Genomic DNA, 25,000 nt, shown 5'->3' on the forward strand with positions numbered 1-25,000 from the left:
CTCCTGGCAAAGGACAAAAGGGCTCTTGGCTTTCCTTCTTGTCTCCACTAGAGTCAGCCCCCAGGCCTCCTGGGTCACTTCCACCTGCTAACCTGGTTAAGCAGAGGCAGGTTCCTCTTGATGCTAAAGAACTTTAAGCTTCAGGATCGCCACACTTGCACGCAGCCCGTTTTTTCTTAAATAGGGCCCACCCACCAAATTGCGTAAGCTTTGGACCTCAGCACACCTGAATCTGCCCCTGGATAGCGGAAAGCTTCTCCAGCTTCTGGAGGTTAAGGATCAATAGGGAAGCCTGTTTAGACTGATTCGCAACAGGGTTCAGTTTGAAAACACCTTGCCTCTGTTGAGAGGGAATCCTCCTATGGAGGATCCAGGAATCCTGAATATCTCTTAGCTGAATCTCACCGGTTCCAGAATCTTAGCTGGATTCTGGACTCCAGGCCTTTTTTGGGCCACACTCAACTCAGCCCAGCGTGTAACCTCTCCCTTGGCCTCCCAGTCACCCTCGGTCCAGCAGTGCTAGGCCCCCTGCTAGCTAATGTTCCCTTAGGACCCCTACTTGGTTCTTCAAGGCTTAGCTCTAAATGCGCCAATGAAGACGTGCCCTCTACAACCGTTAAGAGAAAGACGGGCCGCCCTCACGGCGGGCACCACTTTAAGACCCTCGCTGTGCCTGCGCTCACAGAGCCCGTCTGGGGTCAGTGCGATCGCCTCTTCAGGAGCCCTTAATGAACGGACAGCTGCCCCACTGTACCCGCACCCAGGGGTCTTGCTGGTGTCCCCAGGAATCCCACACTGGCAGCTTCTCTATCCCCAGCAGAGAAGAAAAATGAAGGGCTTCTGAAAAGGACACGCAGGAGCTGCGGCTGGAGCACTAGTCTGCTGGGAGGAAAGGCACTGCCCTGGCGGGAGCGCTGGCGAGGCCCCGGCGAGGCCCCGGCGAGGCTCCGGCGAGGCTCCGGCGAGGCTGCGGGCACTCTGCAGACACAGCGGGGCGGCGGTGCTGCCGCCAGGGCAGCGGTATTGGACGTGGCTCCGCAGAGCCCGCCACCTGGGGGTCTGGGATTCCAGGGCTCCAGGCAGGTGCCGAGACTCTGAGCTGCCTGGGACTTCCAGGTGAACGAGCCTCCCGCCCGGCGCCCTGGTCGCCCGGCACTTACCCGGCAGACTTGGGAAAGTCTCTGAGAAGTGCAGAGGCGGGGGCGGTGCGGGGTCTGCCACTTTCTCCCGGGCGGGCAGCAGCTCTTCGGCTTCCAGCCCGCCCTCCGGGCGTCGGCAGTCCGGCTCGGGGTTGTTTCGGGTGGCGGCGGCGGCGGAAGCGAGCTCCGGGGGCCCGTAGAAGGCGTCGGGCGGCTCCGCGAAGCTGGGCAGCGCGGTGGTCAGCGCCACCATCGAGGGCACGGCCTGGCTCAGCCCCGCGCAGAAGGTGTTGGTCAGGCGGCCGGCAAAGGAGGCCAGCGGGCCGAGGGGCGGGAGGCCGGCGGGCAGCGGCGCGGGGGCCAGCGCCTGCGGCAGCACGAGGGGCCGGTAGGGCATGAACATGGGGTAGCCGGTGTAGAGCAAGTGGCCGGAGCGCGGCGGCGGCGGCCCGATCAGGGAGTCGATGGAGAAGGCAGTGCCCGGGCCCCCGCCGCCGCCGCCGCCGCCGCCCCCGCCCCCGGGGCCGCCTCCGGCTCTCTGCATGGTGCCCGGAGCTGCGGTCGCCCCAGGGCGCTCCCCTCCGGGCGCCGCCGTGCGCCCCGCGGCTCGGGCGCCCCACGCGGACACGCAGGGCTCGCTCGCCGGCTCCTGGGCCGAGGTGCCGGCGGGGCGCGGGCTCGGCGCAGTGTGGCTCCGGCGCCGCGCTCCCTCTCTCTCTCATAAGGAGGGAGGGGGCGGGCGAGCGGGAGGGCTGGGGGTGTCGCCCTCCGGACTCATCCATCTTCCTCAAATTACGCTTCACTTCCTCCCTCCGCCCGCAGCCGCCGCGCCCGGCTCCCGCTCCCTCCGCGGAACCCGTTCCCAGCGGCCCGGCCGGCCGGCCGGCCCGGGACCCCCGCCCGCCCCCCGCAGCCCAACCAACTATTATTAATGGAGATTGATGAGGCCGGACACGCCGCTTTGTGAAAGTTTGCGGCCGACGAGAAGGCAGCGGCAGCTGCTGGGCCGGTGCCCCTCCCTCCAGCCGGCCCGCCCCCCCTCTGCCCACCCAGCCCTGGGCGTGGACTGGGAGCTGGGCCCGGCGCGGACCGCGCGCGGGGCGGCCGGCGAGGAGAGCGCAGCGAGGGCGCGGCCGGACCCCAGAGCCCCCGCCCCGGGCCGCCGCCCCCCGTCGGACTCCGGGCCAGTCCCCCGGCGTGGCCCCCGCCCCCGACGCCCCTCCCCGGCCCCTGGGGCGGACGACAGGGCGGGCCCGAGAGCAAGGCGCGGCGGGCGGGCGGCCGGGGCCTCGGCGCCCCCCGGGGCGGCGAGGCGGGGACGGCAGGGGGCGCGCTCCTCGCGGCCGCCGCGGCCCTGGGCCCCTCGGCCCGGACCCTTTTCCTCCTCGGTAGCCCGCATTCACACTCTCCCCCTGGTCCCTCTTGGCACTGGCTTTCCCTCACTCCCCCTCCATCGCGCACTCCCCGAGTCCCTCCCTCTGGCCTCTGCGGGTAATTTCCTCGAGTGCCCTCACTGTAAGTCAAGTACTTACCATTCCTCTCACCCTTCTCCCTCCTCTTCCTCCCACCTTTTCCTTTCCCGCCCTCGTTTCTATCCCTATTCCCATCTGATTATTCCTATTTCTCACTCCCTATCCCATCCGCTTTATTCTATTTCCCCCCTCATTTCTCGCCTAAATCTGTATCTCTGTCTGTCTGTCTGTCTATCTCGGTCTCCCTCCCTCGCTCTCTCTCCCTCCCTTCCGCTATTAATTTCCCTGATTGGCTCCCCGACTCCAGCGCCGCTGATGAGCCCTATTCATTCCCGGGCCTGACACTCTCGACCTGCCCTGGCTGATTGCTGGGGGCTGGCCCCAGGAGCGCTGATGAGCCCCAAGGGTCAGCAGCGCTAATTAGCCGCTAATTGCAGATGACTCTGCTCACCTCCCCCATTCTCCGACACAGAAATGGCGGCGCCTTTTACCCTCCCCCTCCTCCTGATTCCCAGAAGTAGACTTGTCAATCTGGAGGCAAAAGTCATGGGCACTTTTGCTTGATAGCAGCCTCAGGTCAGTGGGCAAGAAAGACTTAAGACAGGCAAGTCAACAGAAAAAGAGTGACCGGAGCTTCAGGACACAGAGCAAGCCTGGCCAGCTAAATGAGGGTCATCTGGTCACTGGGAAACTGTTATTCAGGTGGGGCCAGGGAGAGCCAAGCAAGTTGAAAGTAATAGTAGCAAAGCCAGGCAAGTTTAGGAAGAGGCAATCTAAACAGAAGAAGTTATTTGGTTTAGGTGAGGAGGAAAACCTACACCAGAGTCTCAGCGTTCCAAGAGAGAGCGGGGCAGGTAGGAACTCTGCATCTCAGTGACCTCTGTTCACATCAGGAGTGTTGTGTTGGCCTATGAACACCACTCATGTCAGGCTGATGTATTAAAGTCAGCACCCTGAAAAACACTGTCACCAGAGTGGGACAGAAGAGGGTGGGACCCTAGAAGGAAAGCGTCTCTGGTGATGCTTGACTCACAGTACATCAGAGAGGTAAAGGGAGAAGAGGGTGGTTTCCATGCAGTCCTGATCTATCTTGGGCTCTACACTGAACTCAGTGAAACTTCTGAGAGACAAGTCTGGTGGGAACATGGCTCCAGGGAGAAAGAAGAGGTGCCTTAACTCAGGTCTGGGAACAGTATCCTAAAGTACTACGATAATCCTTGTCCAGCCTCCTAAAGATATTCTTCAGAACCCTTTGTAAAACTAACCAAGCATTGCACGGTACCAGTATGGAAGACCAGACTTCAAAAATGTATTGTAGGGACTCTCCTGGTGGCACAGTGGTTAAAAATCCGCCTGCATTCAATGCAGGGGACATGGGTTCGAGCCCTGCGGTTTGAGCTCTGGTCCGGGAAGATCTCACATGCCACACAGCAACTAAGCCCGCGCGCCACAACTACCGAAGCCCGCATGCCACAACTACTGAAGCCTGCGCACCTAGAGCCCGTACTCCACAACAAGAGAAGCCACCGCAGTGAGAAGCTCGCACACCGCAACCAAGAGTAGCCCCCGCTCGCCACAACTAGAGAAAGCCCGCGCGCGGCAACGAAGACCCAATGCAGCCAAAATAATAATAAACAAATAAATTTTTTAAAAAGTGTACTGTACTTAAAAAGTGAGAGGTCAGTACTTGGTGTGATGGCTTCACAGTGTTGGGTATATAATAGAGGCTTATTGGCTTGAAAAGGTACCAAGGGAACTTTGGGCCACAATCACTGAAATTAAAGCTGTATGAGTGGTAACACCACCAATCAAATAAAGCTGAAGGAAGAGGCATTTTTAAAGCAACCGCATTCACTTTTTGCAATAGGTAATAAAATCACCTAGTACAAAATTCCAAAAGCTCAAAAGGATATATATTGAAACATCTCCCTCCCACTAGTCTCCTCAGCAAAAGGCCACTTTAATAGGCCTGTCACTCTTTGGTGGGATAGAATGGATCATGCATTGTCAAGGACTCAAGGTTAAAGACCCTGTGATCTTGAAGATGTATGTCACCCAGTTCAAGCCAAGAGCTTATTGCCCAGAACTATACTCAGTAAAGTGGAATTCTCTGCTCAAGCTGGCACAGAGAGTACAGGCTTAAAGCTTGTTGCCAACAAAGCCCAGTGGGCCACCAACTCTGAAATGAGGCACGTGAGGCCTCGGGGACTTTGTATTGCCCTGGTGTGGTGTGTGTTGGTTAGATACTGTATTTTATAATCCATTTTTATCCTTGATCTGTTCCCTTTCTATGCTGGGGTCATGAAGTGTGACTTCTGCACAGTCCTTGACATTCAGTAGCTAAACTAGAATAAAACCCTCACATACATAGTGGCAACTGAAGCAGCCCATTTCCTTGCCCTGCCCTTTCATGGACCGTGGAACTGAGGCTGCATGGTAAAAGGAAAAGAGCCTTGGCTGGAGTAAAAAGACCTGAAGTTAAGTTCCTGTTCTAACCCCTCTCTGGGCCATGTGACCTTGGTCCCTTTTTGACTTAACTTCTCCATCCATGAGAGAGAGAGCAATTAATATCTACTCTGCCTTGTCAAAAAGCCAGGGCAAGGATCAAGTAAATATGAGGAAATAACCTTCCAGATGAGTTCTTCCTGCACTAAATGGACAAAGAACAGCAGGGTGGTCAACTATGGAAGTTCCCCAAATCAGTGGCTCTCCAAAAACTGCTTCTTACTCTCCCATCAGTACCAAGGACAGAAGCTGTCACTATCAAACCTGAACAGAGCTGGCTCCTTTCTTTACTGAGAAGAAAACTCTGCGGTTTTCCTACTGAAACCCTGAACAGGCCCATGTAGGGAAGCACCTCCCCTCACTGTCTAAAATGGAAGGCTAAAAGTGCTTCTTTAACTGCCCACGTGCTGACTTGTCCCATCTCACTACTCCACCAGTTGGGGACATGCTCCTACAGAGGAATTTTATTTTGAATCTACCCTCTCTGCTTGAGCCTATGTCGACCCCATCATCTGGCCTCCCCTTCACAGACTGGAAACCAGCACCCAGAAAGAACGAAGTATTCTTACGTCAAATCCAAATATACCTTCGCCTCACTCATTGGCGGGACAGTGTCCACTTACGGTGGGGAACGTCGGGCTCTGTCCGCGGGTACCCTCTGGTGGCAGCAGCGCGCAACTGCGTCACCTCGAAAGAGGTGCGGAGTACTGCAGCGCCCCCTGGCGTTAGTCTAGGAGACGCGCCGAGGGCAAAGGAACACCACCAGGTGAGCCGTCCAAGAGCGAGCGCGCTGGGCGCTGCAGGGGACTTAACTGTGAGTGCACTGGTTGGGCAGGGGGACTGTACACGAGAGTCTTAAAGTCTAGTATGCACACGCGTAGGTTCATGTATGTTGGTTGTATCCAGGTACTTGAACCCTGTGTATCGTGTTAAATGTGTGCCGATTGTGTGTGCGCACGTGATACACGCGGGTAGGTTGGTGGTGGGGAGGTCCGCGGCTCCAGTGCAGGGCGGAGTCCTCACGGAGGCGTGAAATTGGTTTGGAGCAAACACATTACGGAAAGCAATTACCGGGGAGAGGTTCTGGGCCCGCGGGGACCCGCAGCCAGGAGGCTGAGGAGGAAGCTCCCTGGCTTGTAAGAGTGTCTGGATGTCTAACCCCAGAAGGGACCTTCCTAACACTGCCCTGCTAAGGGGAGAATGCGTGAAGTTGGGCAGCAGCCTCTCATATTGACCACTACACATTGCCCTTCTCCTCTTACACCCTCCCTCCTTAAAAAGGCATCTGGCAAGGAACCAGTGCTCTCCAGATATGGTCAGAAATCCTTCCCCCTTCTAATCACTTTTGGAGAGGCACCCCGCCTTCTGGGAAGTCTTCCAGGCCCCTGCCCCTATCCTTGTCTTCCCCTCGGGCCCTCAGCTCCTGCTCCCACGTCTCTTGCATTCACTTAATCGCCCCCTTGTATTTGAACTCGTTATTCACACACCTGTTTCTCAGACTACATGGAAAATTCACTGAGGGTGGGAGCAGGTCTCATTCATAGCTATAATATCTAGTGCCTAAAACATGGGGCTCAGCAAGCACAAAATGAATGACGTGGATGGGAATTAACTAGAATTTCCATCAAAATGCATAAACAGGACTTTCTCAGGAAAGTCGTCCCCTTGAGACTCAGGATTCTCTTGGGACAGAGCTTTAAACATTTTTCACATGCAAACACATGCATTTTCTCCCTATTTATATCCCCAGGCGTGTCCTTACCCTTGAATGCCAAATTCATAGATCCAAATGACCACGTAACGCAGCTTCTTCGAGACGTCTAATAGGCAGCTCCAACTTAACGTCTCCCAAACAGACCTTCTGATTCCCTTACCACCTGCCCTTTTCTCATCTTCCCCACGTTAGTAATTAGCACCACCATCCATCCAGTTTTGCTCCACCAAGAAAAAGGGGAGGGGAGTCATCCTGGATTATGCTTTCCTTCAGCCCCCCCACATCTACTCTATCAACAAGTTCCACTGAGGGACTTCCCTGGCGGTCCAGTGGTTAAGACTCTGCGCTGCCACTGCAGGCAGCGGGCGGTTCCATCCCTGGTCCAGGAACTAAGATCCCTCATTCTCGCGCGGTGTGGCCAAAAATAAAAACAACAACAAACAACAACAAAACAAAAAAACAAGTCCCAGTGAGTCTCCAGGAAGAGTCCCAAGTCTCACCTACTGCTTTCCCATCTCTGCCCGGACTGCTGCAGTAGCCTCCTAACTGGTCTCTGATTCTCCCTCCCCCGATCCCTCCCTTCCCCTCCCCTCCCCCAAGCCACTCCGCAGCCAAAGCCATCTTTCAAAACAGAAATCAGTTCATGTCACTCCCCTCTCTTCCCCACTCCACTCACATGGCTGGTTCCTCCTTGTCACTCAGGCCTCAGGTTCAATGTCACCTACTCAAAGAGGAGGCTTCCACGTCACCTGAACTCAAATAGCTCCCAGACACTCCTGGCCAATCACCGGGGAATTCCTCTGCGAAGGGCCTATCACTCTAATACTTGCCCGTCTGTTTGCTTAGTGTCTCTGTCCCCACTCGAGTGAACTTTCTAGTGGGGACCAGAGAGCCAGGCCTTTGTGTCGCCGGCGCCCAGGCCACAGGAGGCACTCAAACCTCTGCTAAACAAACGAATGGCCAGGGGGGCATTCTCCCCAGGACCCCGAGCTGGGACAAGACGGGGCTCCCCGGGGGAGGCCCCAAGCAGTGAGTGGAACCCGCGAGACTGCAAGCCCGGCCAGAAGCCGCTTCCTCACCCTGAGCCCACTTCCCCTGTGAGGTGGGCCTGTGGGGACTGGCCCGGCCTGGAGCGTCTACAAATGAGGGGCCAGGCCTCGGTCGGCCGCCACTGCTTGTGGGCCTGGGCTCCAGGCGCAGCCCCTCCCGTCGGGCGGTCCCATCCTCGCCCCGCGCCCCCCACGTGGAAGCCCAAACGGGGCGGTCAGCCCAAGGCCCATGAGGCCAGGTGGGAATCAAGGTCCGCTCACCTCCGCGGCCCTCTCGACGCCCTCTCGAGCTTCGCGCGGTCGGTCTCGCCCAGGCCCCGCCCCCGCCGCCTCACACCCTCTCAGCCCCGCCATTTGCCGCCTCGCTCCCAGCGGCTGGTGGGAAAGTTGTGAACTCCGGCGCGTGCGCACTCTGGGGCCCTGGGAAATCCGTCCGGCGACCCTTGACGTCACGCATCACAGTGCACTGGATTGGCTGCTCCGTGGCTCCGAGCAGCTCCACCTCCCTCCAGTGGTTGCAGGCTGCCTCCTGGGTGCCGGGGCGCCTACAAGTTCTTAAAATCCTGGTACTGCAAAGAACCTAAGGGACTCTCTCCTTGTCTCTTGTTTTACACATGCAGAAACTTGGGCCCAGAGAAGGGACGGGACTTCTGTTCCACAAGTTAATGGCAGAGCTGGGACTAGAACCCAGGGGTGTTACCTCTCAGCTCAGTGCCTAATTGAAGGAGCAGTTACGAGAGAGGCAGGAACCAGGTGTGCATCTGGCGCTCCCTGACCTACAGGACAGGAAGTAGGTAGAGTTGTTTTGGTTTTTCTAAACCTGGGACTTTCACTCTCACCTGAACCGTGGTTACCGTGCGGTGCTCGCTGGCCTGTGCACCCACCTTCCTGTTGTCTTCCTGACCCTCACCTCACTGCCTAACCCCAAGGCTGCCTTTGCCATCCTGCCCCCCTGTCTGCACTGCCTCATTCCGCAGCGGCTCTGCCCTACACAAGCCTCTTTGCTGCCCCGTCCTCTGGCCCCTGTCCTTTGGCTGGCTCTCCTTCAGCCCTTTTCTGATACTATCTCACCTGGTGGCTGTTCCCCCACAGCACGGGCCAGAGGGTCAGGTCTGCCTGGGGTCCCTCAATAGCTAGTGGATGCCATACAGCTGCCACCATGGGGTAGATCCAGGGAGACCCCATAAATCTGCCCATCTCGAGTGCCCTGTGAACCAGCCAGCTCAGAGAAAGGGCTGTTGGAGACAGCACCAAGTAACACAGGCCTGGAGATTTTTAATGTGCATACAGGGTTTGGACAAGCTGGAGGGGGCCTCAGGGGACCCCCAAGAGGAGTATATGTCATTTGCCATGAGTCCCGGCTCTCTCTCCATCAGATGTCACCTGGCCACATGGCCCATCTGCCTCTCCTGGTGGGAATGACAGCATCCACATCTGCCTGTTGAGAGGGCCACCTCCGCCTGGATCCGTTCAACTCAGTCCTGAGTTCCAGGCGCTGTGAGCCGTGGGCTGGCATCCCCTAGGGCACGGGGCATCTGCTTTCAGACTCTCTCAAAAGGCAGTGGACATCTGGAAGGAGACATGTGGATTCAGAGACGGCCGGTGGTCTGGGAATTTGGGTGGTTCTGTCTAGGGCCCTGCCCCCAACTCTTCTCTTGCCTCCGACCCATTCCCCCCACTCCCCCACCCCAGCCCCCAATGGCTGGGACTGTCCACAGAGCCCAGGGCTCACCTAGTAGAGCACATCCTCGAAATCCAGCTGCAGGTAGCGGAGCAGGCGGGCTGGCAGGGGCAGGCGGGGCAGGGCATGGGGCAGGCGGGCCGCCAGGTGAGCGCGGAGGGCACAGCGGCTCAGATGCTGCAGCGATCTGGGCTGCCTCACCAAGGCCAAGAGGGAGGAGTAGAAATGGTGGTACTTCTGGGGGCAGAACGAGGGTCTCAGAAGGAGTCTTGGACAAGTGGCACCTACTTCTCCTAAAGAGGGGAGGCTGGGGCTTCCCTGATGGCGCAGTGGTTGGGAGTCCGCCTGCCGATGCAGGGGACGCGGGTTCGTGCCCCGGTCCGGGAAGATCCCACATGCCGCGGAGCGGCTGGGCCCGTGAGCCGTGGCTGCTGAGCCTGCGCGTCCAGAGCCTGCGCTCCGCAACGGGAGGGACCGCAGCAGTGAGAGGGCCGCGTACCGCCAAAAAAAAAAAAAAAAAAAGAGGGGAGGCTGGTGGCCAGTGGGTGTCTCCATCGGGTGTTCACAATGTGAGTTTTCTTTTTCTGAGTAACTTCTGTGGGGCAGAGGGGGGGACCCACAGGGCTTCCCTTAAGGCGGTGGAAGTCTCTTGGGGCAGGCTGAATGAGTGTGTGTTCAGGGTCCTAGAATCTGACCTGCAGAGTTTCAGGAGGCACCAGGCCCACCGCCTCCTCAGGAAGCTGCATGATACTGTAGGTGTTCATCAGGACCTCAATGGTCCGCGGGGACGTGCACCAGCGCTCCAGCACCTGCAGGGGGCAGAGCTGCGTCAATGCTCTAGGGGTTACCACACACTGCTGGTACCCTGTCCGTCCACGCAGGATGGCCAGACAGCCAAGGAACAGCTGTTGTGGGTTGAACGGAGTCCCCCAAACGGTATGTTGACGCCCTAATCCCAGTACCTATAAATGTGACCTACTTAGAAATGGGGTCTTTGCAGATGTAATCAAGTTAAAAATGAGGTCATTGGGGTGAGTCCTAATCCAATATGACTGCTGTCTTTATGAGAGAAAACAGACACACAGACACACAGGGAGAATGTCATGTGATGACACAGGCAGAGATTGGAGTGATGCGTCTACAAGCAAGCCAAAGATTGTGGGCAGCCACCCGAAATTAGGTGATAGGCCTGGGACAGGTTCTCCTTCACAGCCTCTGGAAGGAGCCAACCCTACCTACACTTGGATTTCAAATTTCCAGCCTCCAGAACTGAAAGGGAATACACTTCTATTGTTTTAAGCCACCCAGTTCGTGATACTTTGTTATGGCCACGACAGGAAACCAGCACAACAGCTAGCATTTCTATTGTACACAATTTATGCCAGATATTTTCTTAGCACTTCACGTGTGTTGACTCTTAATCCTCGTCCCTACAAGGTATGGACTATTGTTATCCCCATTTTACAGACATGGGAAGCTGAGGCACAGAGAAGTTAAGTAACTTGCCCAAGTTGTAGTTCCAGCAATCCAAGCCTGGAGGTGTGTCCATAGAGGCCTCCTTGCAGGGAGGGGTTCCTCACTGGAGGACAGGCACCCCAGCCAAGCCTGGAGCAGCTGCAGGTTGTGGGAGATGAATGCCAACTTTGTGATCGCTTGGGATGTCGTGGAGGCCAGATGAAGGGACGAATGGGGCACTTTGCTGTGCCAGCCTGTCCCCAAGGCAGTGTGGACAGAACAGGACTGGAGGGACCAGGCAGTGGGGTCCCAGGAAATCCGTCTGCTGCTCTGCATCCTTCTCCCACCCGTTCCCCAGAGGGGAAATCATTAGCTGTCAGAACCACTGTCAGATTACAGGGAATTGCTCGTCTCCTAATTATCTGGTGTTAATAGGAGATTAATTAGTGTTAATTGTTGATTTTCTTGTATTTTCCCAAAGGGGAAACCAATCTGCCGAACTCTCGGGCTGTTTAACTATTTGGTCTTGCTTAGGAATCTAGACAGATGCTTCTAGGTTTATGAGTGAAGGAGAGGGGCAGGGACAGCAGGGGAGCGTCCAGGACCCCGCGGGGCTGGATGGTTCAAGCCCGGGGGCGGGGCGGGGAACCTGCGCGCAGCCTGCTGCCCTATACCCATCCTGACCCAGCTCCTTGGAGAACGAGGGTCCCCACCCCAGGTCCAGCATCCTCCGTGATATTATGTAGCCCCTCCAGACACGGATAGTGTCCCCTGCCAGTGCCTTGGTAGCACAGGTCTGCAAGCTGAACCCACCCCGGGGGATATTAATGTAAAATAAGACAGAGATTGGAAATTGACAGTGAAAGGTGTTTTTCTTTGGCGCCAGGATAGCAGCTGCTGGTCTCGGTGGTGTACGTTCTGCTGAGCTCTTGGAAACAAGGACCGTGTCCATCTGCAGATGGTCAGGAGGCCTTGAACCTCACGACCCAGGCTTATCACCCTGCCCTGGGCGAGTGTCTCCTGTGCCTGACGTGTCTCATGTTCCCACTGCCAGGGGAGCTTCCTAAATGCTTCTTTCATCAGCTCTCTCCCCTGACGAAGAAACGACTCCCTGCCGCCCGCATCAGTCCTGGCTCCTTCTGTCTTTTCAGATCCTTTATGATCTGGCCCCAGTGCCTTCAGTCTGCCTTCATCACACATACATGCAAACACATGCGCACATACAAACACGTGTATATGCACACACACACAGTGTATATACACGTGCGCGCACACACATGCATACACCCCTCCCGCTGGTGTGCTCTTTGCCCCCTGTTGGGCTTTGCTTACTTTTTTTTTTTTTTTTTTTTTGTGGTACGCGGGCCTCTCACTGCTGCGGCCCCTCCCGTCGCGGAGCACAGGCTCCGGACGCGCAGGCCCAGCGGCCATGGCTCACGGGCCCAGCCGCTCCGCGGCACGTGGGATCCTCCCGGACCGGGGCGCGAACCCGGTTCCCCTGCATCGGCAGGCGGACGCGCAACCACTGCGCCACCAGGGAAGCCCCGGGCTTTGCTTACTTGATGAATGAAAGACAAAGTACTGACCTATGGGCCCAAGTTTGGAGCTGCAACCAGAGCAAGCGGAAGCACAGGTCTGGACCTCCCCACGCCCTCGCTCTCGTGGCCCCCCCTCTGGCCCTAGCCCCGTACCTTGGGGAGAGCCCCAGGCCACACGCGGACGGCACCGTGGTTGAGCAGCGCCCGCACCGTGCGCTCTGGGCTCTGGGCCAGGGCTGCGGCCGGGCCCCGCAGCGCGTAGTGCAGGGCCGTGTGTCCCCCATAGTCCATGGCGTTGGCGCTGACGCCGCAGGACAGGAGCAGCTCCACGACGTCCGCGTGGCCTCGGCGACAGGCCAGGTGCAGGGGCCGCCGCCTGTCCTGATCAGCAGCGTCGGCGTCGGCCCCGGCCGAGAGCAGCAAGCGGCACAGCTGGAGGCAGTGGGTGGTGGTGGCCTGGGCGTCACAGGCGGCCAGCAGCGGGGTCCAGCCTTCAGCGTCGCGGGCGCTGGAACATGCTCCCCGTCTGAGAAGTAGGTCTGCCAGCTCCACGTGGCCCAGCCGGGCGGCCACGTGCAAAGGGGTCTCCTCCTCCTCTTCGGACCGACCATCCACTTTTGCTCCAAACTTCAGGAGCAGCTCTGCACACCTAGTGAGGGCGAGACGGCCGAGGGGAGGAAAACGGGGGGCAGACCTTCACCCCTGTGTTCCTGCCGGTCTGAGCAAAGCACACCTGGGGGGACCCTTGGGTGGCTCCTGCTGCTGTCTGCTCCTCACCTTCCGTCCTGCCTGGCACTGGGCATCCAGCAATATCCTGCAGCATCTTTAGTGCCCTCTCTCAAGCCAGGGCTCTGCACGCTGGGACTGGAGGAGGAGGGGGAAGGGGACCCAGAAGTGAGCGCAAATGGAAGTTGGGACGGTGGGAGAGAGGACAAAACCAAAATCGGCCACAGCCAGATTTGCTCCGGGATGGTCCTCTCAGAAGATTGTGTATGCCAGCCAAGGTGTGTGCCCTGGAATTCAAGGCTAAGGGAGCTTAGCGTCTTTGAGTGACACTTTCCTCATCTGTAGAATGGGGATGATTGCTAATACCTAGACCGAAGAGGTTGCTGTGAGCGGCATATAAGACAATGCCTGAAAAGCTGTCAGCATAAGAGTTCATAATGGCCGCGTTGGGTGGGGGCAGTGGGTGGCATAGATGGTGGTGGATCATGGGGGCTCATTATATTATCCTGTCCACCTTTCTATATGTTTGAAATTCTCCAAAATAATTTTTAAAATACACTTGCTTATTCAAAAAAAGGAAGGAATGGTTGTCACCAAGTGCGATCTCAGGGAGCCTGGGCTGAAACACGGCCAGAATGAAAAACGTGGGCCAGCACAAAACAGCATCGTCCAAATCAGTGGCCATCAGCTACGTGTGGCCACCAAGCCCTTGCAGGATGGCTAGTCCTGATGGAGACGTGCTGTGAGCGCAAAATACACACCAGTTTTGAAGACTTGGTACAAAAAGAGAATGTAAAGTATCTCATGTGTTCTTTTTATATTGGTTCCATGTTGAAATGATGACATTTTGGATACATTGTGCTAAATAAAATATATTATTAAAATTAATTTCACTTGATCCACAGATATTTATACACCCATATTCATAGCAGCATTATTCACGATAGCCAAAACATGGGAGCATTCTAAATGTCCGTCAATAGAGGAATGGATAAATAAAATGTGATCTATACCATGGAATATTATTCAGCCTTTAAAAAGGAAGGAAATTCTGTTACGTGCTACAGCCTCAAGAACCTGAGGACATTATGCTAAATGGAATAAGCCCGTCACAACAGGACAAATTCTGTATGATTCCACTCGTAAGAGGTGCTGAAAGCAGTCCAATTCATAGAGTCAGAAAGTAGATGGTAGTTGCCAGGGGCTGGGGGGGCGGGGGAGGGGGAGTTATTGTTCAAAGGATACAGAATTTCAGTTTGGCGAGATGAAAACGGTTCAGGAGTTGGATGGTGGTGATGGTTGCACGACAGTGTGAATGTACTTAGTGCCACTGAACTGTGCACTGAGTAACGGTTAAGATGGTAAATTTTATGTTACGTGTAATTTACCACGATTTAAAAATGAATTTCACCTGTTTCTTTTTCATGCCTTGATAGGGCTACTAGAAAATTTAAAATTACATACGTGGCTCATGGTATACTTGTATTGGACCACGCTGATGTAGAACCCGTAAGACGAGGAAGTCAGTAGAATCCTCTGAGGGCCGATGAGGTTGACAGGAGGGAGAAGGTCCACAAAAGGGGGACCCAAGGATCAAAAACTTGGTGCCATTCAGGGGCAAGATGTGAAATTTGGCAGGTGTGTAGTCAGTAGAGAGAAGGCCTCTGTCGTATATACAGTTAGTTCATAGATTTGCCAAGGCTCCCTTTGCCGGGCTTCCAGATTCATCCAAAAATTATGAGGACTCATTCTCCAAGGTCCCCTACACACAGGGCACAATTATTTGGGTCACCGTAAAGGAATATCCTCTACAGTAAATAGTGCGTTATTACATTTGGGTGTAGCCACTGGTTTCTTGTGAGCCTGGTTAGCTGGGCTCAGTCCCCAAGCCTATTGATCTGAGGGTGCCTGCCAATAGGGAAATGCCAGACCTGCGAAGCTGAGAACCAGACCCTGGCCTACCTCGAGGACCACCACAGGCCCTAACTGGGGGCCTGCCATCCTCAACAGCCTCTCTGGATCACTGGACAGTCAGTTCCCTGAGGGCAGAATCGTGCCTTATTTACTGTTGTACTTCTCACAGTGCCTGGGACATAAGCTCAGAAAAAATGAAAACTTTACACCACTTCCCCATAAAGGAACCACAACTTCCCCCGCGCCGGCCGCGCAGCCGGGCCCTGCTACAGCCCTCCTCCGGCCCTTCTAGGGGAAGCAGAAGCTGGTGCAAGTACAGGCCATTCCAAAGCCCACCGGGCCAGTGGTAGGATGGCTTGGGGGGAAGTCGCATCCTGACTCCCACCTGAGCCCCAGCTCCTCCATCCCAGCTCACCAGGCCTGCCAGCCCTTGACACGCTCCCTCGTCCTCCTGCGCTCTCGTCTCTCTGCCTCCCCTACGAGTGGAACGGGGGTTGAGGTGAGGGGTCACTCACTCGAGGCTGCCGGCCGCGCCGCAGAGGTGCAAGGGGCGCTTCCCATCCTGGTCAGGGACGTTGGGGTCGGCTCCTGCCACCAGCAGCACGTGCACGCAGGCAGCGTGGCCTGCGGCACAGGCCTCGTGCAGGGCGGTGCGGCCCCCCGGGGCACTGTCTGGCCGCGCCCGCCGTCTCAGCAGCAGCCGCAGGATCTCCGTGTGGCCCCGGCTGGCCGCCACGTGCAGGGGGGTGGTCAGCTCCTCTTTGTACGTCAGCGACCAGAGTCCTGGGGAGAGACGGGACCTGGGCCTCAGACCCCGGAGGGAGGCAAGGAGCTGCCAGGCAACGGGGGGTGTGGGCAGAGGCCGGGAAGAGGGAGGCCAGAGCTCCTTCCCCAGGCTCCCGTCTCCCGCTCAGACCCCCCAGTGACCCTGGCCCGTACTCAGAGCACGGATGTTGAAGCGGAAATCCCTCCATCGCTCTGGGTCGCTGGTATCAAAGACGGAATCCGGAGCCAGGCCTGTGCTGGAGTCGGCGAGGATGCAGGAGACAGAGCCCGCATCCCCGGCCAGCACTGCCTGCCAGAAGGCCAAGGCGGGTCCCGATGCCGTGCGGGTGACGATGGGTCCCGGGCCTGACTCCGGGCGCTCTGCGGACCCTCCGCTGGGCTTCTCCACCAGCCTGGCACAGAGGGCATGTCGGTCACCAGGGGGCTCGCCCTGCTCCCTGCACCCTTCCGGGGACCAGCTCATGAGGGCAGCGTGGGAGCGCGGGGGAAGGGGGCTGGGGGCTCGGGGAGGAGAGGTAGGGGCCAAAGGCAGAGAGGAGGAGAGGAGGAGGGGACGGGAACAGATGCAAGGAGAGTGTCTCCGTGTCCCTGAGCCGAGGCTGACCTGGCCACTGGGTTCAGCAGGAGCTATTCTGGGCTCCGCATGACTTCTCTCCCGGGCCAAGGTTTAGGTGAGCCTCAGGGTGGGAGAGAAACAGCCCGGACCTCTCCCTGTCCTCAAGCACTTGGTACCTCTGCGCCTGGTGCGCTCCGCCCAGGCCCCCCGCCCTCAGCCCCGTGTCCCCCGGCCGCCCCTCACCCCTCTGGTGGCTGCTCCACCGAGGCTCGGCAGCCCGGCTCTCCAGCAGCAAGTCGGCTGTGCTGTGCGGGGGAAACAGCTCCTGCAGCCGCGCCAGGTCTCCAGTGTACAGGGCATTCTGCAGCGCCATGTCCCGGCACAGCAGCGGCGAGGGCTGAGGGGCCTCCCAGGCTGGGCAGGACTGGGGCCCCCAGACCCGGCAGGCTGAGGCCGAGCGGACGCACCCCAGACGGTGTCCCCGGTGGGGAGGGGAGCTCCTTCTCCCTGGCATGGCCAGTTTCAGGGAGAGAGAGCCCAAGCGGCGGGACGCAGGGCGATGCCGCTGGCGGACTGGGTGGGCAGGTGCTGGGCCCAAGCCAGGCGCGGGTCCGGGGTGGGAGGGGCAGGGAGCACACAGAGGCCACGCCATAAATAGCCCTTGAATAGCCCGGACATCCTAGCTGTCAGCTGCAGGGAAGGAGGCCTCAGGCTGGGGCTGGGAATTAGGGTGGAGCCCTCCAGCCCTGAGCTTCACCCCAGAGCTGCTCGCACGCAGCAGGGTTGGAGGGGCCACCCAGACCTGGTGTCCAATCCACAATTTCAGGGGTAAAGGAGAACGGAGCCCAGAGGCGGGGAGGGCTTCGGCCAAGGCGTGGCACCCTGCTGCAGGGGGAGGGGTGGGGATGGGGGATGGGGCTTTCAAGCTGCCCTTTTCTCCCTCGTTCTCTTCTATCCTGGTCTTCACCACGCTGGCCTCCAGCGGCCGGGGCTCTGATCCCAGCGGGAGGGCGCGTGGGTACCAGATAATTTCTCCTGCCTTCCCGAATGCCACCAATGAGCCCCGCACCTTCCCACTTCCAAAGGCAAGGTTGGGGGTACAGCAGGAGCCAACGGCAGAGAACACCCCACTCTGTGAGGAATCCCCTCCAGGGGTTCTCAGGAAGACGGGCTTCTGTGCAGGGAAAAGAGGGCTTGGCCTACAGGCAGCCCACCTCGGTGCTGACCCCCCCTCTCCCTGGGCGACCCCAGGGTCTCCCATGGCATCGCTACCTGGAGAGTGAGGAGGAAGTGGCTCTGCCCATTCGGGCACCTTAGGATGATGAGACTACTTCACTTGGGGAGATGAAAAGGGGAAAGGGGAGAAAGGACGTTCAAAACCCAGCCCCCCGGGCTTCCCTGGTGGCGCGGTGGTTGAGAATCCGCCTGCCGATGCAGGGGACGTGGGTTCGAGCCCTGGTCTGGGAAGATCCCACATGCCGCGGAGCGGCTGGGCCCGTGAGCCACAACTACTGAGCCTGCGCGTCTGGAACCTGTGCTCCGCAGCAAGAGAGGCCGCGATAGTGAGAGGCCCGCGCATCGCGATGAAGAGTGGCCCCCGCTCGCCGCAACTAGAGAAAGCCCTCGCACAGAAACGAAGACCCAAAACAGCCAAAATAAATAAATTAATTAATTAATTAAAAATTAAAAAAAAACCCACAAAACGACAACCCAGCCCCTGCGGACCACTGCCCAGCACAGGGCCTTCTTGCACCCACCCAGCGGTCTCCCCTCACCTGGCTCTCATGACACGTAGAACACGCTTTGACCTCTATTCACACACTCCTTACCTGGCTTCTTCGGAGAGAAGCCTGGGGCTCCCAGCCCTCGGTGGCATGGCTGTCCCCTGCTCCCCGAGTTCCCCGACTCCAGCTCCCACAACAAGGGGAGCCCACGGGTGGACTTCCACCAGGGGCAGGAGGCTGTGACCCCTGCAGCCCCCCGCGGGTCACAGCAAGCAGTGCAGAGCTTGGGCAGGTGGGTGGGGGAGGCGTGGTGTCCAGAGGAAAGCGGTGGAACATTTGCAGAGAAGGCACTGGATCTACCCGCAGCCCTTGCTCTGGCCACAAACGCCTGCCTTTCCCTACAGCCTTTTTCCCTAGAACCTTCTCTCCCCACCTCACCCCACCCAACCGCTGCCCAAGAGCCCTCACCTCCCCGACTTCCCAGACGCTCTTGTAGAAATAACCAAACCCTAGAGTAGAAGGGACCTTGCAGATTAGCTGATCCAACCTCTCCTCACTCCGCAGGCAGGGAAACTGAGGCCCAGAGACAGGAAAGTACCGTGCGAGACCACAGGAGGTTCGTGCCAAGTGGGGCTAGAACCAGTGTTCCTTGCCTCCCTGGCGTGTGCCCTTCCTTGTCTCTGCCCTGGCCCCTCATCTTGCCTTCGGAGGCTTCGAAGTTCTCCCCTCCTCCCTGTCCACGGCCAGCCGCAGGTTCTTCAGCTCCTGACGCATCAGCTCATCTAGCTGGGGGGACAGCAGGGGGTGTGACGGGGCGACCAGGGGTTGGGGAGGACAGGCAGGAGGGGGAGGACTGAGTCAGGGTGGAGGGGCACCTCAGGGAGGAGCCAGACAGCCCAGTGAAGGCAGCGGGGCAGGGGGGTCGTTCTTTTGGAACCCTCAGCCCTTGCGCCCCAACTCTGATCCACATCCCGCCCCCGCTTGAGCCTTGCTCTCAACGGGCATCGGTGTGGGGAGAAGCCCCCAGGATGGAGTCGGTGAGCTTTCAGTTCAAGCCCCAGATCCACTCTTGGAAGTCTGTGTGGCCTTGAGCAATTGCATGACCTCTCAGCCTCGGCTTTCTCATATATAATGTCAGGAAAATCACGGGGCCTGCCTCACGCGTTGTTGGAAAGAGCGTGTGAGTGAATGCTTCCAAGGTGCGCGGCACAGGGCTGGCACGTCTCAGGGAGCCCTTTAAGTGCTGGTGAGGAGGATGGTGGGTGTGACCCCGGGCTCAGAGCCCCTCCCATTCCCTCACATCAGGGTTGCATCCGCACCGCAGGGAGAAAGTGTGACCAAGGAGAGGCAGAGGAGGATGGGGACCGAGATGGACCAGACGGAGCCCGGGCTGAGCAGGGCAGGCGGTGCAGAGAGGGTGCTGCAGCGGATGGCGGGCGGGAGGCTGGTGGCGGTGTGAGGGGACCGAGGGGACAGAGCCTGAAGCGGCTGGGGGCCCGCAGGGATGCCCACCTGTACCCCGATCTCTTGTTCCACTTCCTTCCTCTTCTCCACCTGGAGGATCTCAGAGTCAAAACTCTGATTGGGGTGTAGACTATCAAACCGGTTCTTCCACAGGTCTGACCGTGGAGAGGCTGGAGTGCAACGGCGTGTCAGGGTTCCAGGGGCACACACGCACTCACACACACGTGCACAAATAATCTCACACGTGCGCACGCACACGCCGGTCCGCCTCTCCTCACCGAGCTGCCTGACACTTGCACCCAGACCACAGACCGAGGCCTGATCCCAAGGCCTGTGGCCGCAGGATTCAGACCCAAACACATAATGCCCCCGACCCGGGGAATCACACCTCACACCCGTCTCCCCTTTGGCCTTCTCCCCTCGGCCTCCACACCCACACTCCGACACTGCCACCTCATGGTCACATGGCACAGGTCCACTCTCCCCAGGACCAAGGTCACCCCAAGACCCCACAGGCCTGGTCGCTCTTCCCCAGCCCCTCCTCTCTCACTTGTGTACTCCTCGTGTCCGGCATTAATCACAGGGATGGATTTGGAGGGCAGCGCTCTCAGCATCGTATCTGCTTCCTAGAACAGAAGCATCCTTCGGCTTTTTTTCTTTTAAGATTTCTTTTTTAATTTATTTATTTTTGTTTATGATTTTTGGCTGTGTTGGGTCTTCATTGTTGTGCGGGCTTTCTCTAGTTGCGGCGAGCGGGGGCTACTCTTCGTTTGCAGTGTGCGGGCTTCTCATTGCGGTGGCTTCTCTTGTTGTGGAACACGGGCTCTAGAGCACGTGGGCTTCAGTAGATGCGGCTCATGGGCTCAGTAGTTGTGGCTCGCGAGCTCTAGAGCTCAGGCTCAGTAGTTGTGGCGCATGGGCTTAGTTGCTCCACGGCATGTGGGATCTTCCCGGACCAGGGCTCGAACCCGTGTCCCCTGCATTGGCGGGCGGATTCTGAACCACTGCGCCACCAGGGAAGCCCTAAAGATTTCTTTTGATGTGGACCATCTGTAAAGTCTTTGTTGGGTTTGTACAATATTGCTTCTGTTTTCTGTTTTGGGTTTTTTGGCCGCGAGGCATGTGGGATCTTAGCTCCCTGACCAGGGATAGACCCCGCACCCCCTGAACTGGAAGGTGAAGTCTTAACCACTGGACTGCCAGGAAAGTCCCCCATCCTTCGGCTTTGACCCCCTCACCTCTACGCATCACAAACTCTGGCCCTGATTCTCCCAAGACCAGCCTCCCCCTGGGAATTCTCTGAGATTCTGTCCCTGCCCGCTTGGTCCATGAGTCCGGGCAGTACCTTACCCCCTTCCTGGTCATTTCTCCCTTCCTTTTCTTCTTCTTTTTCTCTTTTTTCTCCTTTTCTTTTCCCTTACTTTTCTTTCCGTCCTTTGTTTTGCTCTCCTGGCACTGCACCTCCCGTTCCATTTTCAACTGTGGCAAACGAGGGAAGATGTTTCAGAGGAGGCCACGGGGATTTGATAGGAGCAAGAGAACCAAGGGCCTGAGCTAGGGGTGGACCCAGGACTCCGAAGGCCCAGCGTCACTGGTGGGACCCAGGCACTGAGAGTCCAGACACTTGACTGGGGTCCAGGAAGAAAGGGGTGCGACTGAGGGAGTGCTCTGCTCAGAGCTGCTGCTCTCCCAGCCCATGGGGGCCTGGAGGAACGGTGCTCTCACCAGACATGTTTCCTCTCGCTGGCTAAGGGTGCCTTCTCCATCTTCTTCTGGGTATCCCCTCCTCCCCATCCAATCACACTGGCTATGTACATCTCCTGCACCACGTCCGCCTCTACTGAGGGTGGCCTCTTCCCCTGCCACCCTCAGCTTACGCTCAGCACTCTCTGTAAACTCAGATTTCACTTACCATAGAAAGTCTTCTATCCCCAGCTCCGCGGTACCTGTTCTGGAGTCTTGTCTGCAAAGATCAGGTAGCATCCACCTAAAGACTCATCTGGATAATCAGGGAATCGGCCAGTAGGCACTAAATGAACATTAAATGGTTGGAGAGACAGATGGATGGATGGGTGGATAGAGGGAAGGATGGAGAAAGATGAAGGACCAGGGAGATAGAGGGAGAGAGGGAAGGAGGGGATAGTTACAGAATAGAGAGGGGAGACTAGTCAGGGGGCATCCCTGGATGCTTTTCCCATCTTATTCTGGCATTTTCTCTGCCATGTGGGGAATGGGAAGTCATGTGTGGAGCTGTTCCTGTAGGCTGGGGGCCCCAGGTTTAAACCAAGTGTGTCAGCGGCGTATCGGGGGATGGGGGGGATGGAGAAGAGAATCCCATCTGGACCAAAGGACAAAACAGAAGTGGGGTTAAACACTGGGGTGAGGAGGGAAAGGAGGGTTCAGGGTTGGGTCTGCCGAGGCTGGGGACACTGACTGGCACCCGATAAAGCACTGTCGGGCTTGCTCCTTCATTTTCTCTTTCATGTCGGGCCCCTCCATCTCCCTGAGGGCATCGCCGTCTTCACCATGGCCCACTGGAACTCCTTCCTCTCCGTCTGGAGGAGTCTCCGGACATCCTCCCCGAGGCTGGCCTGGGACATGACGCCCGAGTGCTCCGCCTGGCTGGACGAGGGGAGCTGGGGACGTGGACGGGGAGACAGAGGGGCTCAGGGGTGGGAGTGGGGAGGCCCGGCCCCCGGCACACAGCCCCGCGCAGGCGAGGCCTCGCGTACACACCCACACGGAACAGCGGGCATGCCTGCAGCAGGAGAAATTGTGTTTGGAGCCTGAAACTCGTCTGCGTAAATTACTCTGATAATGAGTTTGCTAGATGCATCCGGGCCGGCCCCCCTGCCCGCTCCCCCCAGCACACCCTCCCCTGTGAGCCTCCGCCCGCCCCCCCATTCCCCCGCCGCACCTCCCCCCCCACCGCCCGGCAGCCGCTCTCGCAGCCACTTTCCCGCCTCATTGGCTCCCAAATGTATTTTAAATATCACTCTGCGCAGAGACAATTACTGAAAACGCTGAGCTCACACTGTTGATGGGCCCGGGCGGCCGGGCTCACTCCTCACCCACCGCCGTGCCACGGCCCCCTGCCCTCGCCCCACCAAGGCCCAAGCCCGGCCTCCCTCTGCAAGCTCTAGCCTCCTGGGGGCCTAGCTCTCCGGCCCCCCAACGAGCTCGGAGCCCCACTCCCATGCAGCTGCCGCTCGGCCCCTCCCTCCTTCTAAGCCGCCGTCCGCCCTCCTTGGATGAGCCGTCCTAGCCCCTGTCTCCGTCCGAGTCCTCTGCCCCCCCAGCCCACTCCCCTCCCCATCAGCCTTTACGCGCGGGCTTCTGCAGGCTCTGCCCACGGCCAAGCCCCCTCTCAGGGATCAGCCTCACTCCCCTCTCATGGCCTTGCCCTCCTCTGTCAGCAGAGACTAGCTGGGGGCAGACCACCACAGAGCAGAGGACAGACGAGGTTCAGGGAGCGGGGTCTGTCCACCCTGCCTGGACACGCACCCCCTGCCGCCCACGCCCCCCGGCATGCGCGTTCTCGCTCCCGTCACCTTGTTCAGACTTAGCCGTCCTGCCTGCAGAGCAGAGGAGAAGCGAGTCTGGGGCCCCCAGAGCAAGTGGGGAGCCTGTGGCCCAAAAACACCCACTCTGGTGTGAAAGGGGTGTGTCCTCATCCCAACTCGGCCTCCCGTGCTTCTCCCAGAGGCTGCAAGAGCCTTGGCGGGGCTCCCACTGGCTTTGCGGCCGCCTCCCTCTGCGGGACCCACCCACTGCAGCCTCTCCTGCCGGCTGGGGGCACGGACCAGGGGTCCACATGCTCTGGGCTACCATCCCTCACGCCGCCCCACGTGTGAGTTCCTTCCAAAGGGCTCTAGAGAGGGAGGGGCGGAAAGGGATGTGGTCTGGCAGTGGCTTCGTGGTTCTCCCTCAACCAAACCCTGAAGGATCCCTCAACCAGGGACACTGGCCCCAGCCTGGCCCCCCTCCGCTCATGCCCACCCCAGCCCTGAGTCGGGGGGGGCAGGGAGGGGCTGTACAGGGCCAGGGTTGTCACTCACCACGCCGATGAACTCCATCTCCGTCCGCAGGTTCTGCTGAGTGCATTTCCTCTGCTGGTAACCCTTCCACACCTGGGGGGATCCATGGGCCCAGACACTCCCCACACTGCATTTCTGCAGATATGTGAGGGGCAGAGCTCTGGGGAGGGCACCTCCAGAGGACAGCTCACTGGCAACTGCCCCCCTGAGCAGGGATAGCCCAGAGCGGGGTGGGGCCCGTCTGCACCCCAGGTGTCCAGCTCCAAGGCTTTGTTCCCTCAGCATCCCCTGCCCCGGAATTCCCTCCTTCTCATCTCCACCCTCTAACCTGCTGTATCTTTTGAAGCACAAATCAGAGTTCAAGTACCACGTTCGCCGAGAAGCCCTCCCTAATCTCACTTCTCAGAATCCGCCCCCAGCATTTGGAATAAATGCTTGATTCCACCCAGGCACATAGACGTGGGCGCTGTAGGAACTGTGCAGCTCCCCTACATCTTGGACACAAGGAAACTGAGGCCAGAGCTGGGACATGACCTCTCCCAAGTCCAAGGGCTGTTCGGTGCAGAGCCGAGACCAGGGCCAGGTTTCCTGACTCCTCACCCAATGCACCTCTCCCAGGCTGCCGGCCACTCTCGGACCCGTGAACACCCCAGTGCCATGGGGTGAAGGGTGGGCGCGGGGGGCAGAGGGGGGCATGGCCTCGCCCCGGTAGTGTCACTGAGACAGCGCCTCGGTGAGCAGGCTCTGCGTCCAGGCCCCTGTCTCTCTTCGTCTTCCTGCTCCTGTGACTAGCACAGGAGAGGCCCCCGATAACTAAGGGCCTCTGATTAGTGTAGTGGGGAACCCGGGGCCTGGAACGCAGCGTTTCCATGCCCTTGATGTCTGACAAGAGGGACATGAGACTCGCTTTGGCTCTCAGGGGGAAGGGAAGCTCTAGCTTTGGGGCTGACCTTCCTTCTCCAAAGGCTTGCTTTCGTGCTTCCTGAGGGCGAGGACCCCCTGCTAATCCGTGGGGCAGCCGGACCTGGGTACAGTCACCCAGATGCAGGGGACTCAGGCTGGGGTTCTCTGCATACTGATTTATAACCTAAAAATCTGCCTCATTTGGAGAGGATGTCTGTTCCCAGGGCTGTTGCTTGTTAGTTGGTTGGTTTGCTTTTGCAGCTGGTGCCCTCCGGGTGAAGGTGCAGCCCAGGGATGCCGCAACAGTCTAGGGTGGTGGGCGGGAAGCGGGGGTGAG

The 25,000-nt window shown here is 58.4% G+C and overlaps 2 protein-coding genes across 7 annotated transcripts; both read right to left on the reverse strand.

Annotated features, from left to right (window-relative positions):
- Nucleotides 1-1,160: 1,160 nt before the first annotated feature.
- LOC114485604 (homeobox protein GBX-1-like) lies at nucleotides 1,161-1,683 on the reverse strand (the record flags this gene model as incomplete). Its single annotated transcript, XM_028487365.1, has 1 exon — nucleotides 1,161-1,683. A coding segment is annotated over exon 1 (523 nt), but the record flags the coding sequence as incomplete, so codon positions are not given.
- Nucleotides 1,684-9,139: 7,456 nt separating this feature from the next.
- Nucleotides 9,140-17,082, reverse strand: ASB10 (ankyrin repeat and SOCS box containing 10). Of its 6 annotated transcripts, XM_055083659.1 has the most exons (8): nucleotides 17,003-17,082; nucleotides 16,133-16,371; nucleotides 15,709-15,976; nucleotides 13,331-13,417; nucleotides 12,707-13,202; nucleotides 10,256-10,369; nucleotides 9,612-9,797; nucleotides 9,140-9,448 (listed from the first exon to the last, which is right to left on the reverse strand). In XM_055083659.1, the coding sequence occupies exons 1-7, from the start codon at nucleotides 17,047-17,049 to the stop codon at nucleotides 9,612-9,614; spliced, it is 1,437 nt and encodes a 478-aa protein (XP_054939634.1). In that variant the 5' UTR covers nucleotides 17,050-17,082; the 3' UTR covers nucleotides 9,140-9,448. The 6 variants fall into 6 exon arrangements, with proteins under 6 accessions (XP_054939634.1, XP_054939633.1, XP_007126728.2 ...); XM_055083658.1 differs by lacking the exon at nucleotides 17,003-17,082 and having other exon boundaries at nucleotides 16,133-16,673; XM_007126666.3 differs by lacking the exons at nucleotides 13,331-13,417; nucleotides 16,133-16,371 and having other exon boundaries at nucleotides 16,779-17,049.
- Nucleotides 17,083-25,000: the final 7,918 nt, after the last annotated feature.

This window comes from Physeter macrocephalus, unplaced genomic scaffold (genome assembly GCF_002837175.3).
Source record: "Physeter macrocephalus isolate SW-GA unplaced genomic scaffold, ASM283717v5 random_1226, whole genome shotgun sequence".
NCBI classification, from domain to species: domain Eukaryota; kingdom Metazoa; phylum Chordata; class Mammalia; order Artiodactyla; family Physeteridae; genus Physeter; species Physeter macrocephalus.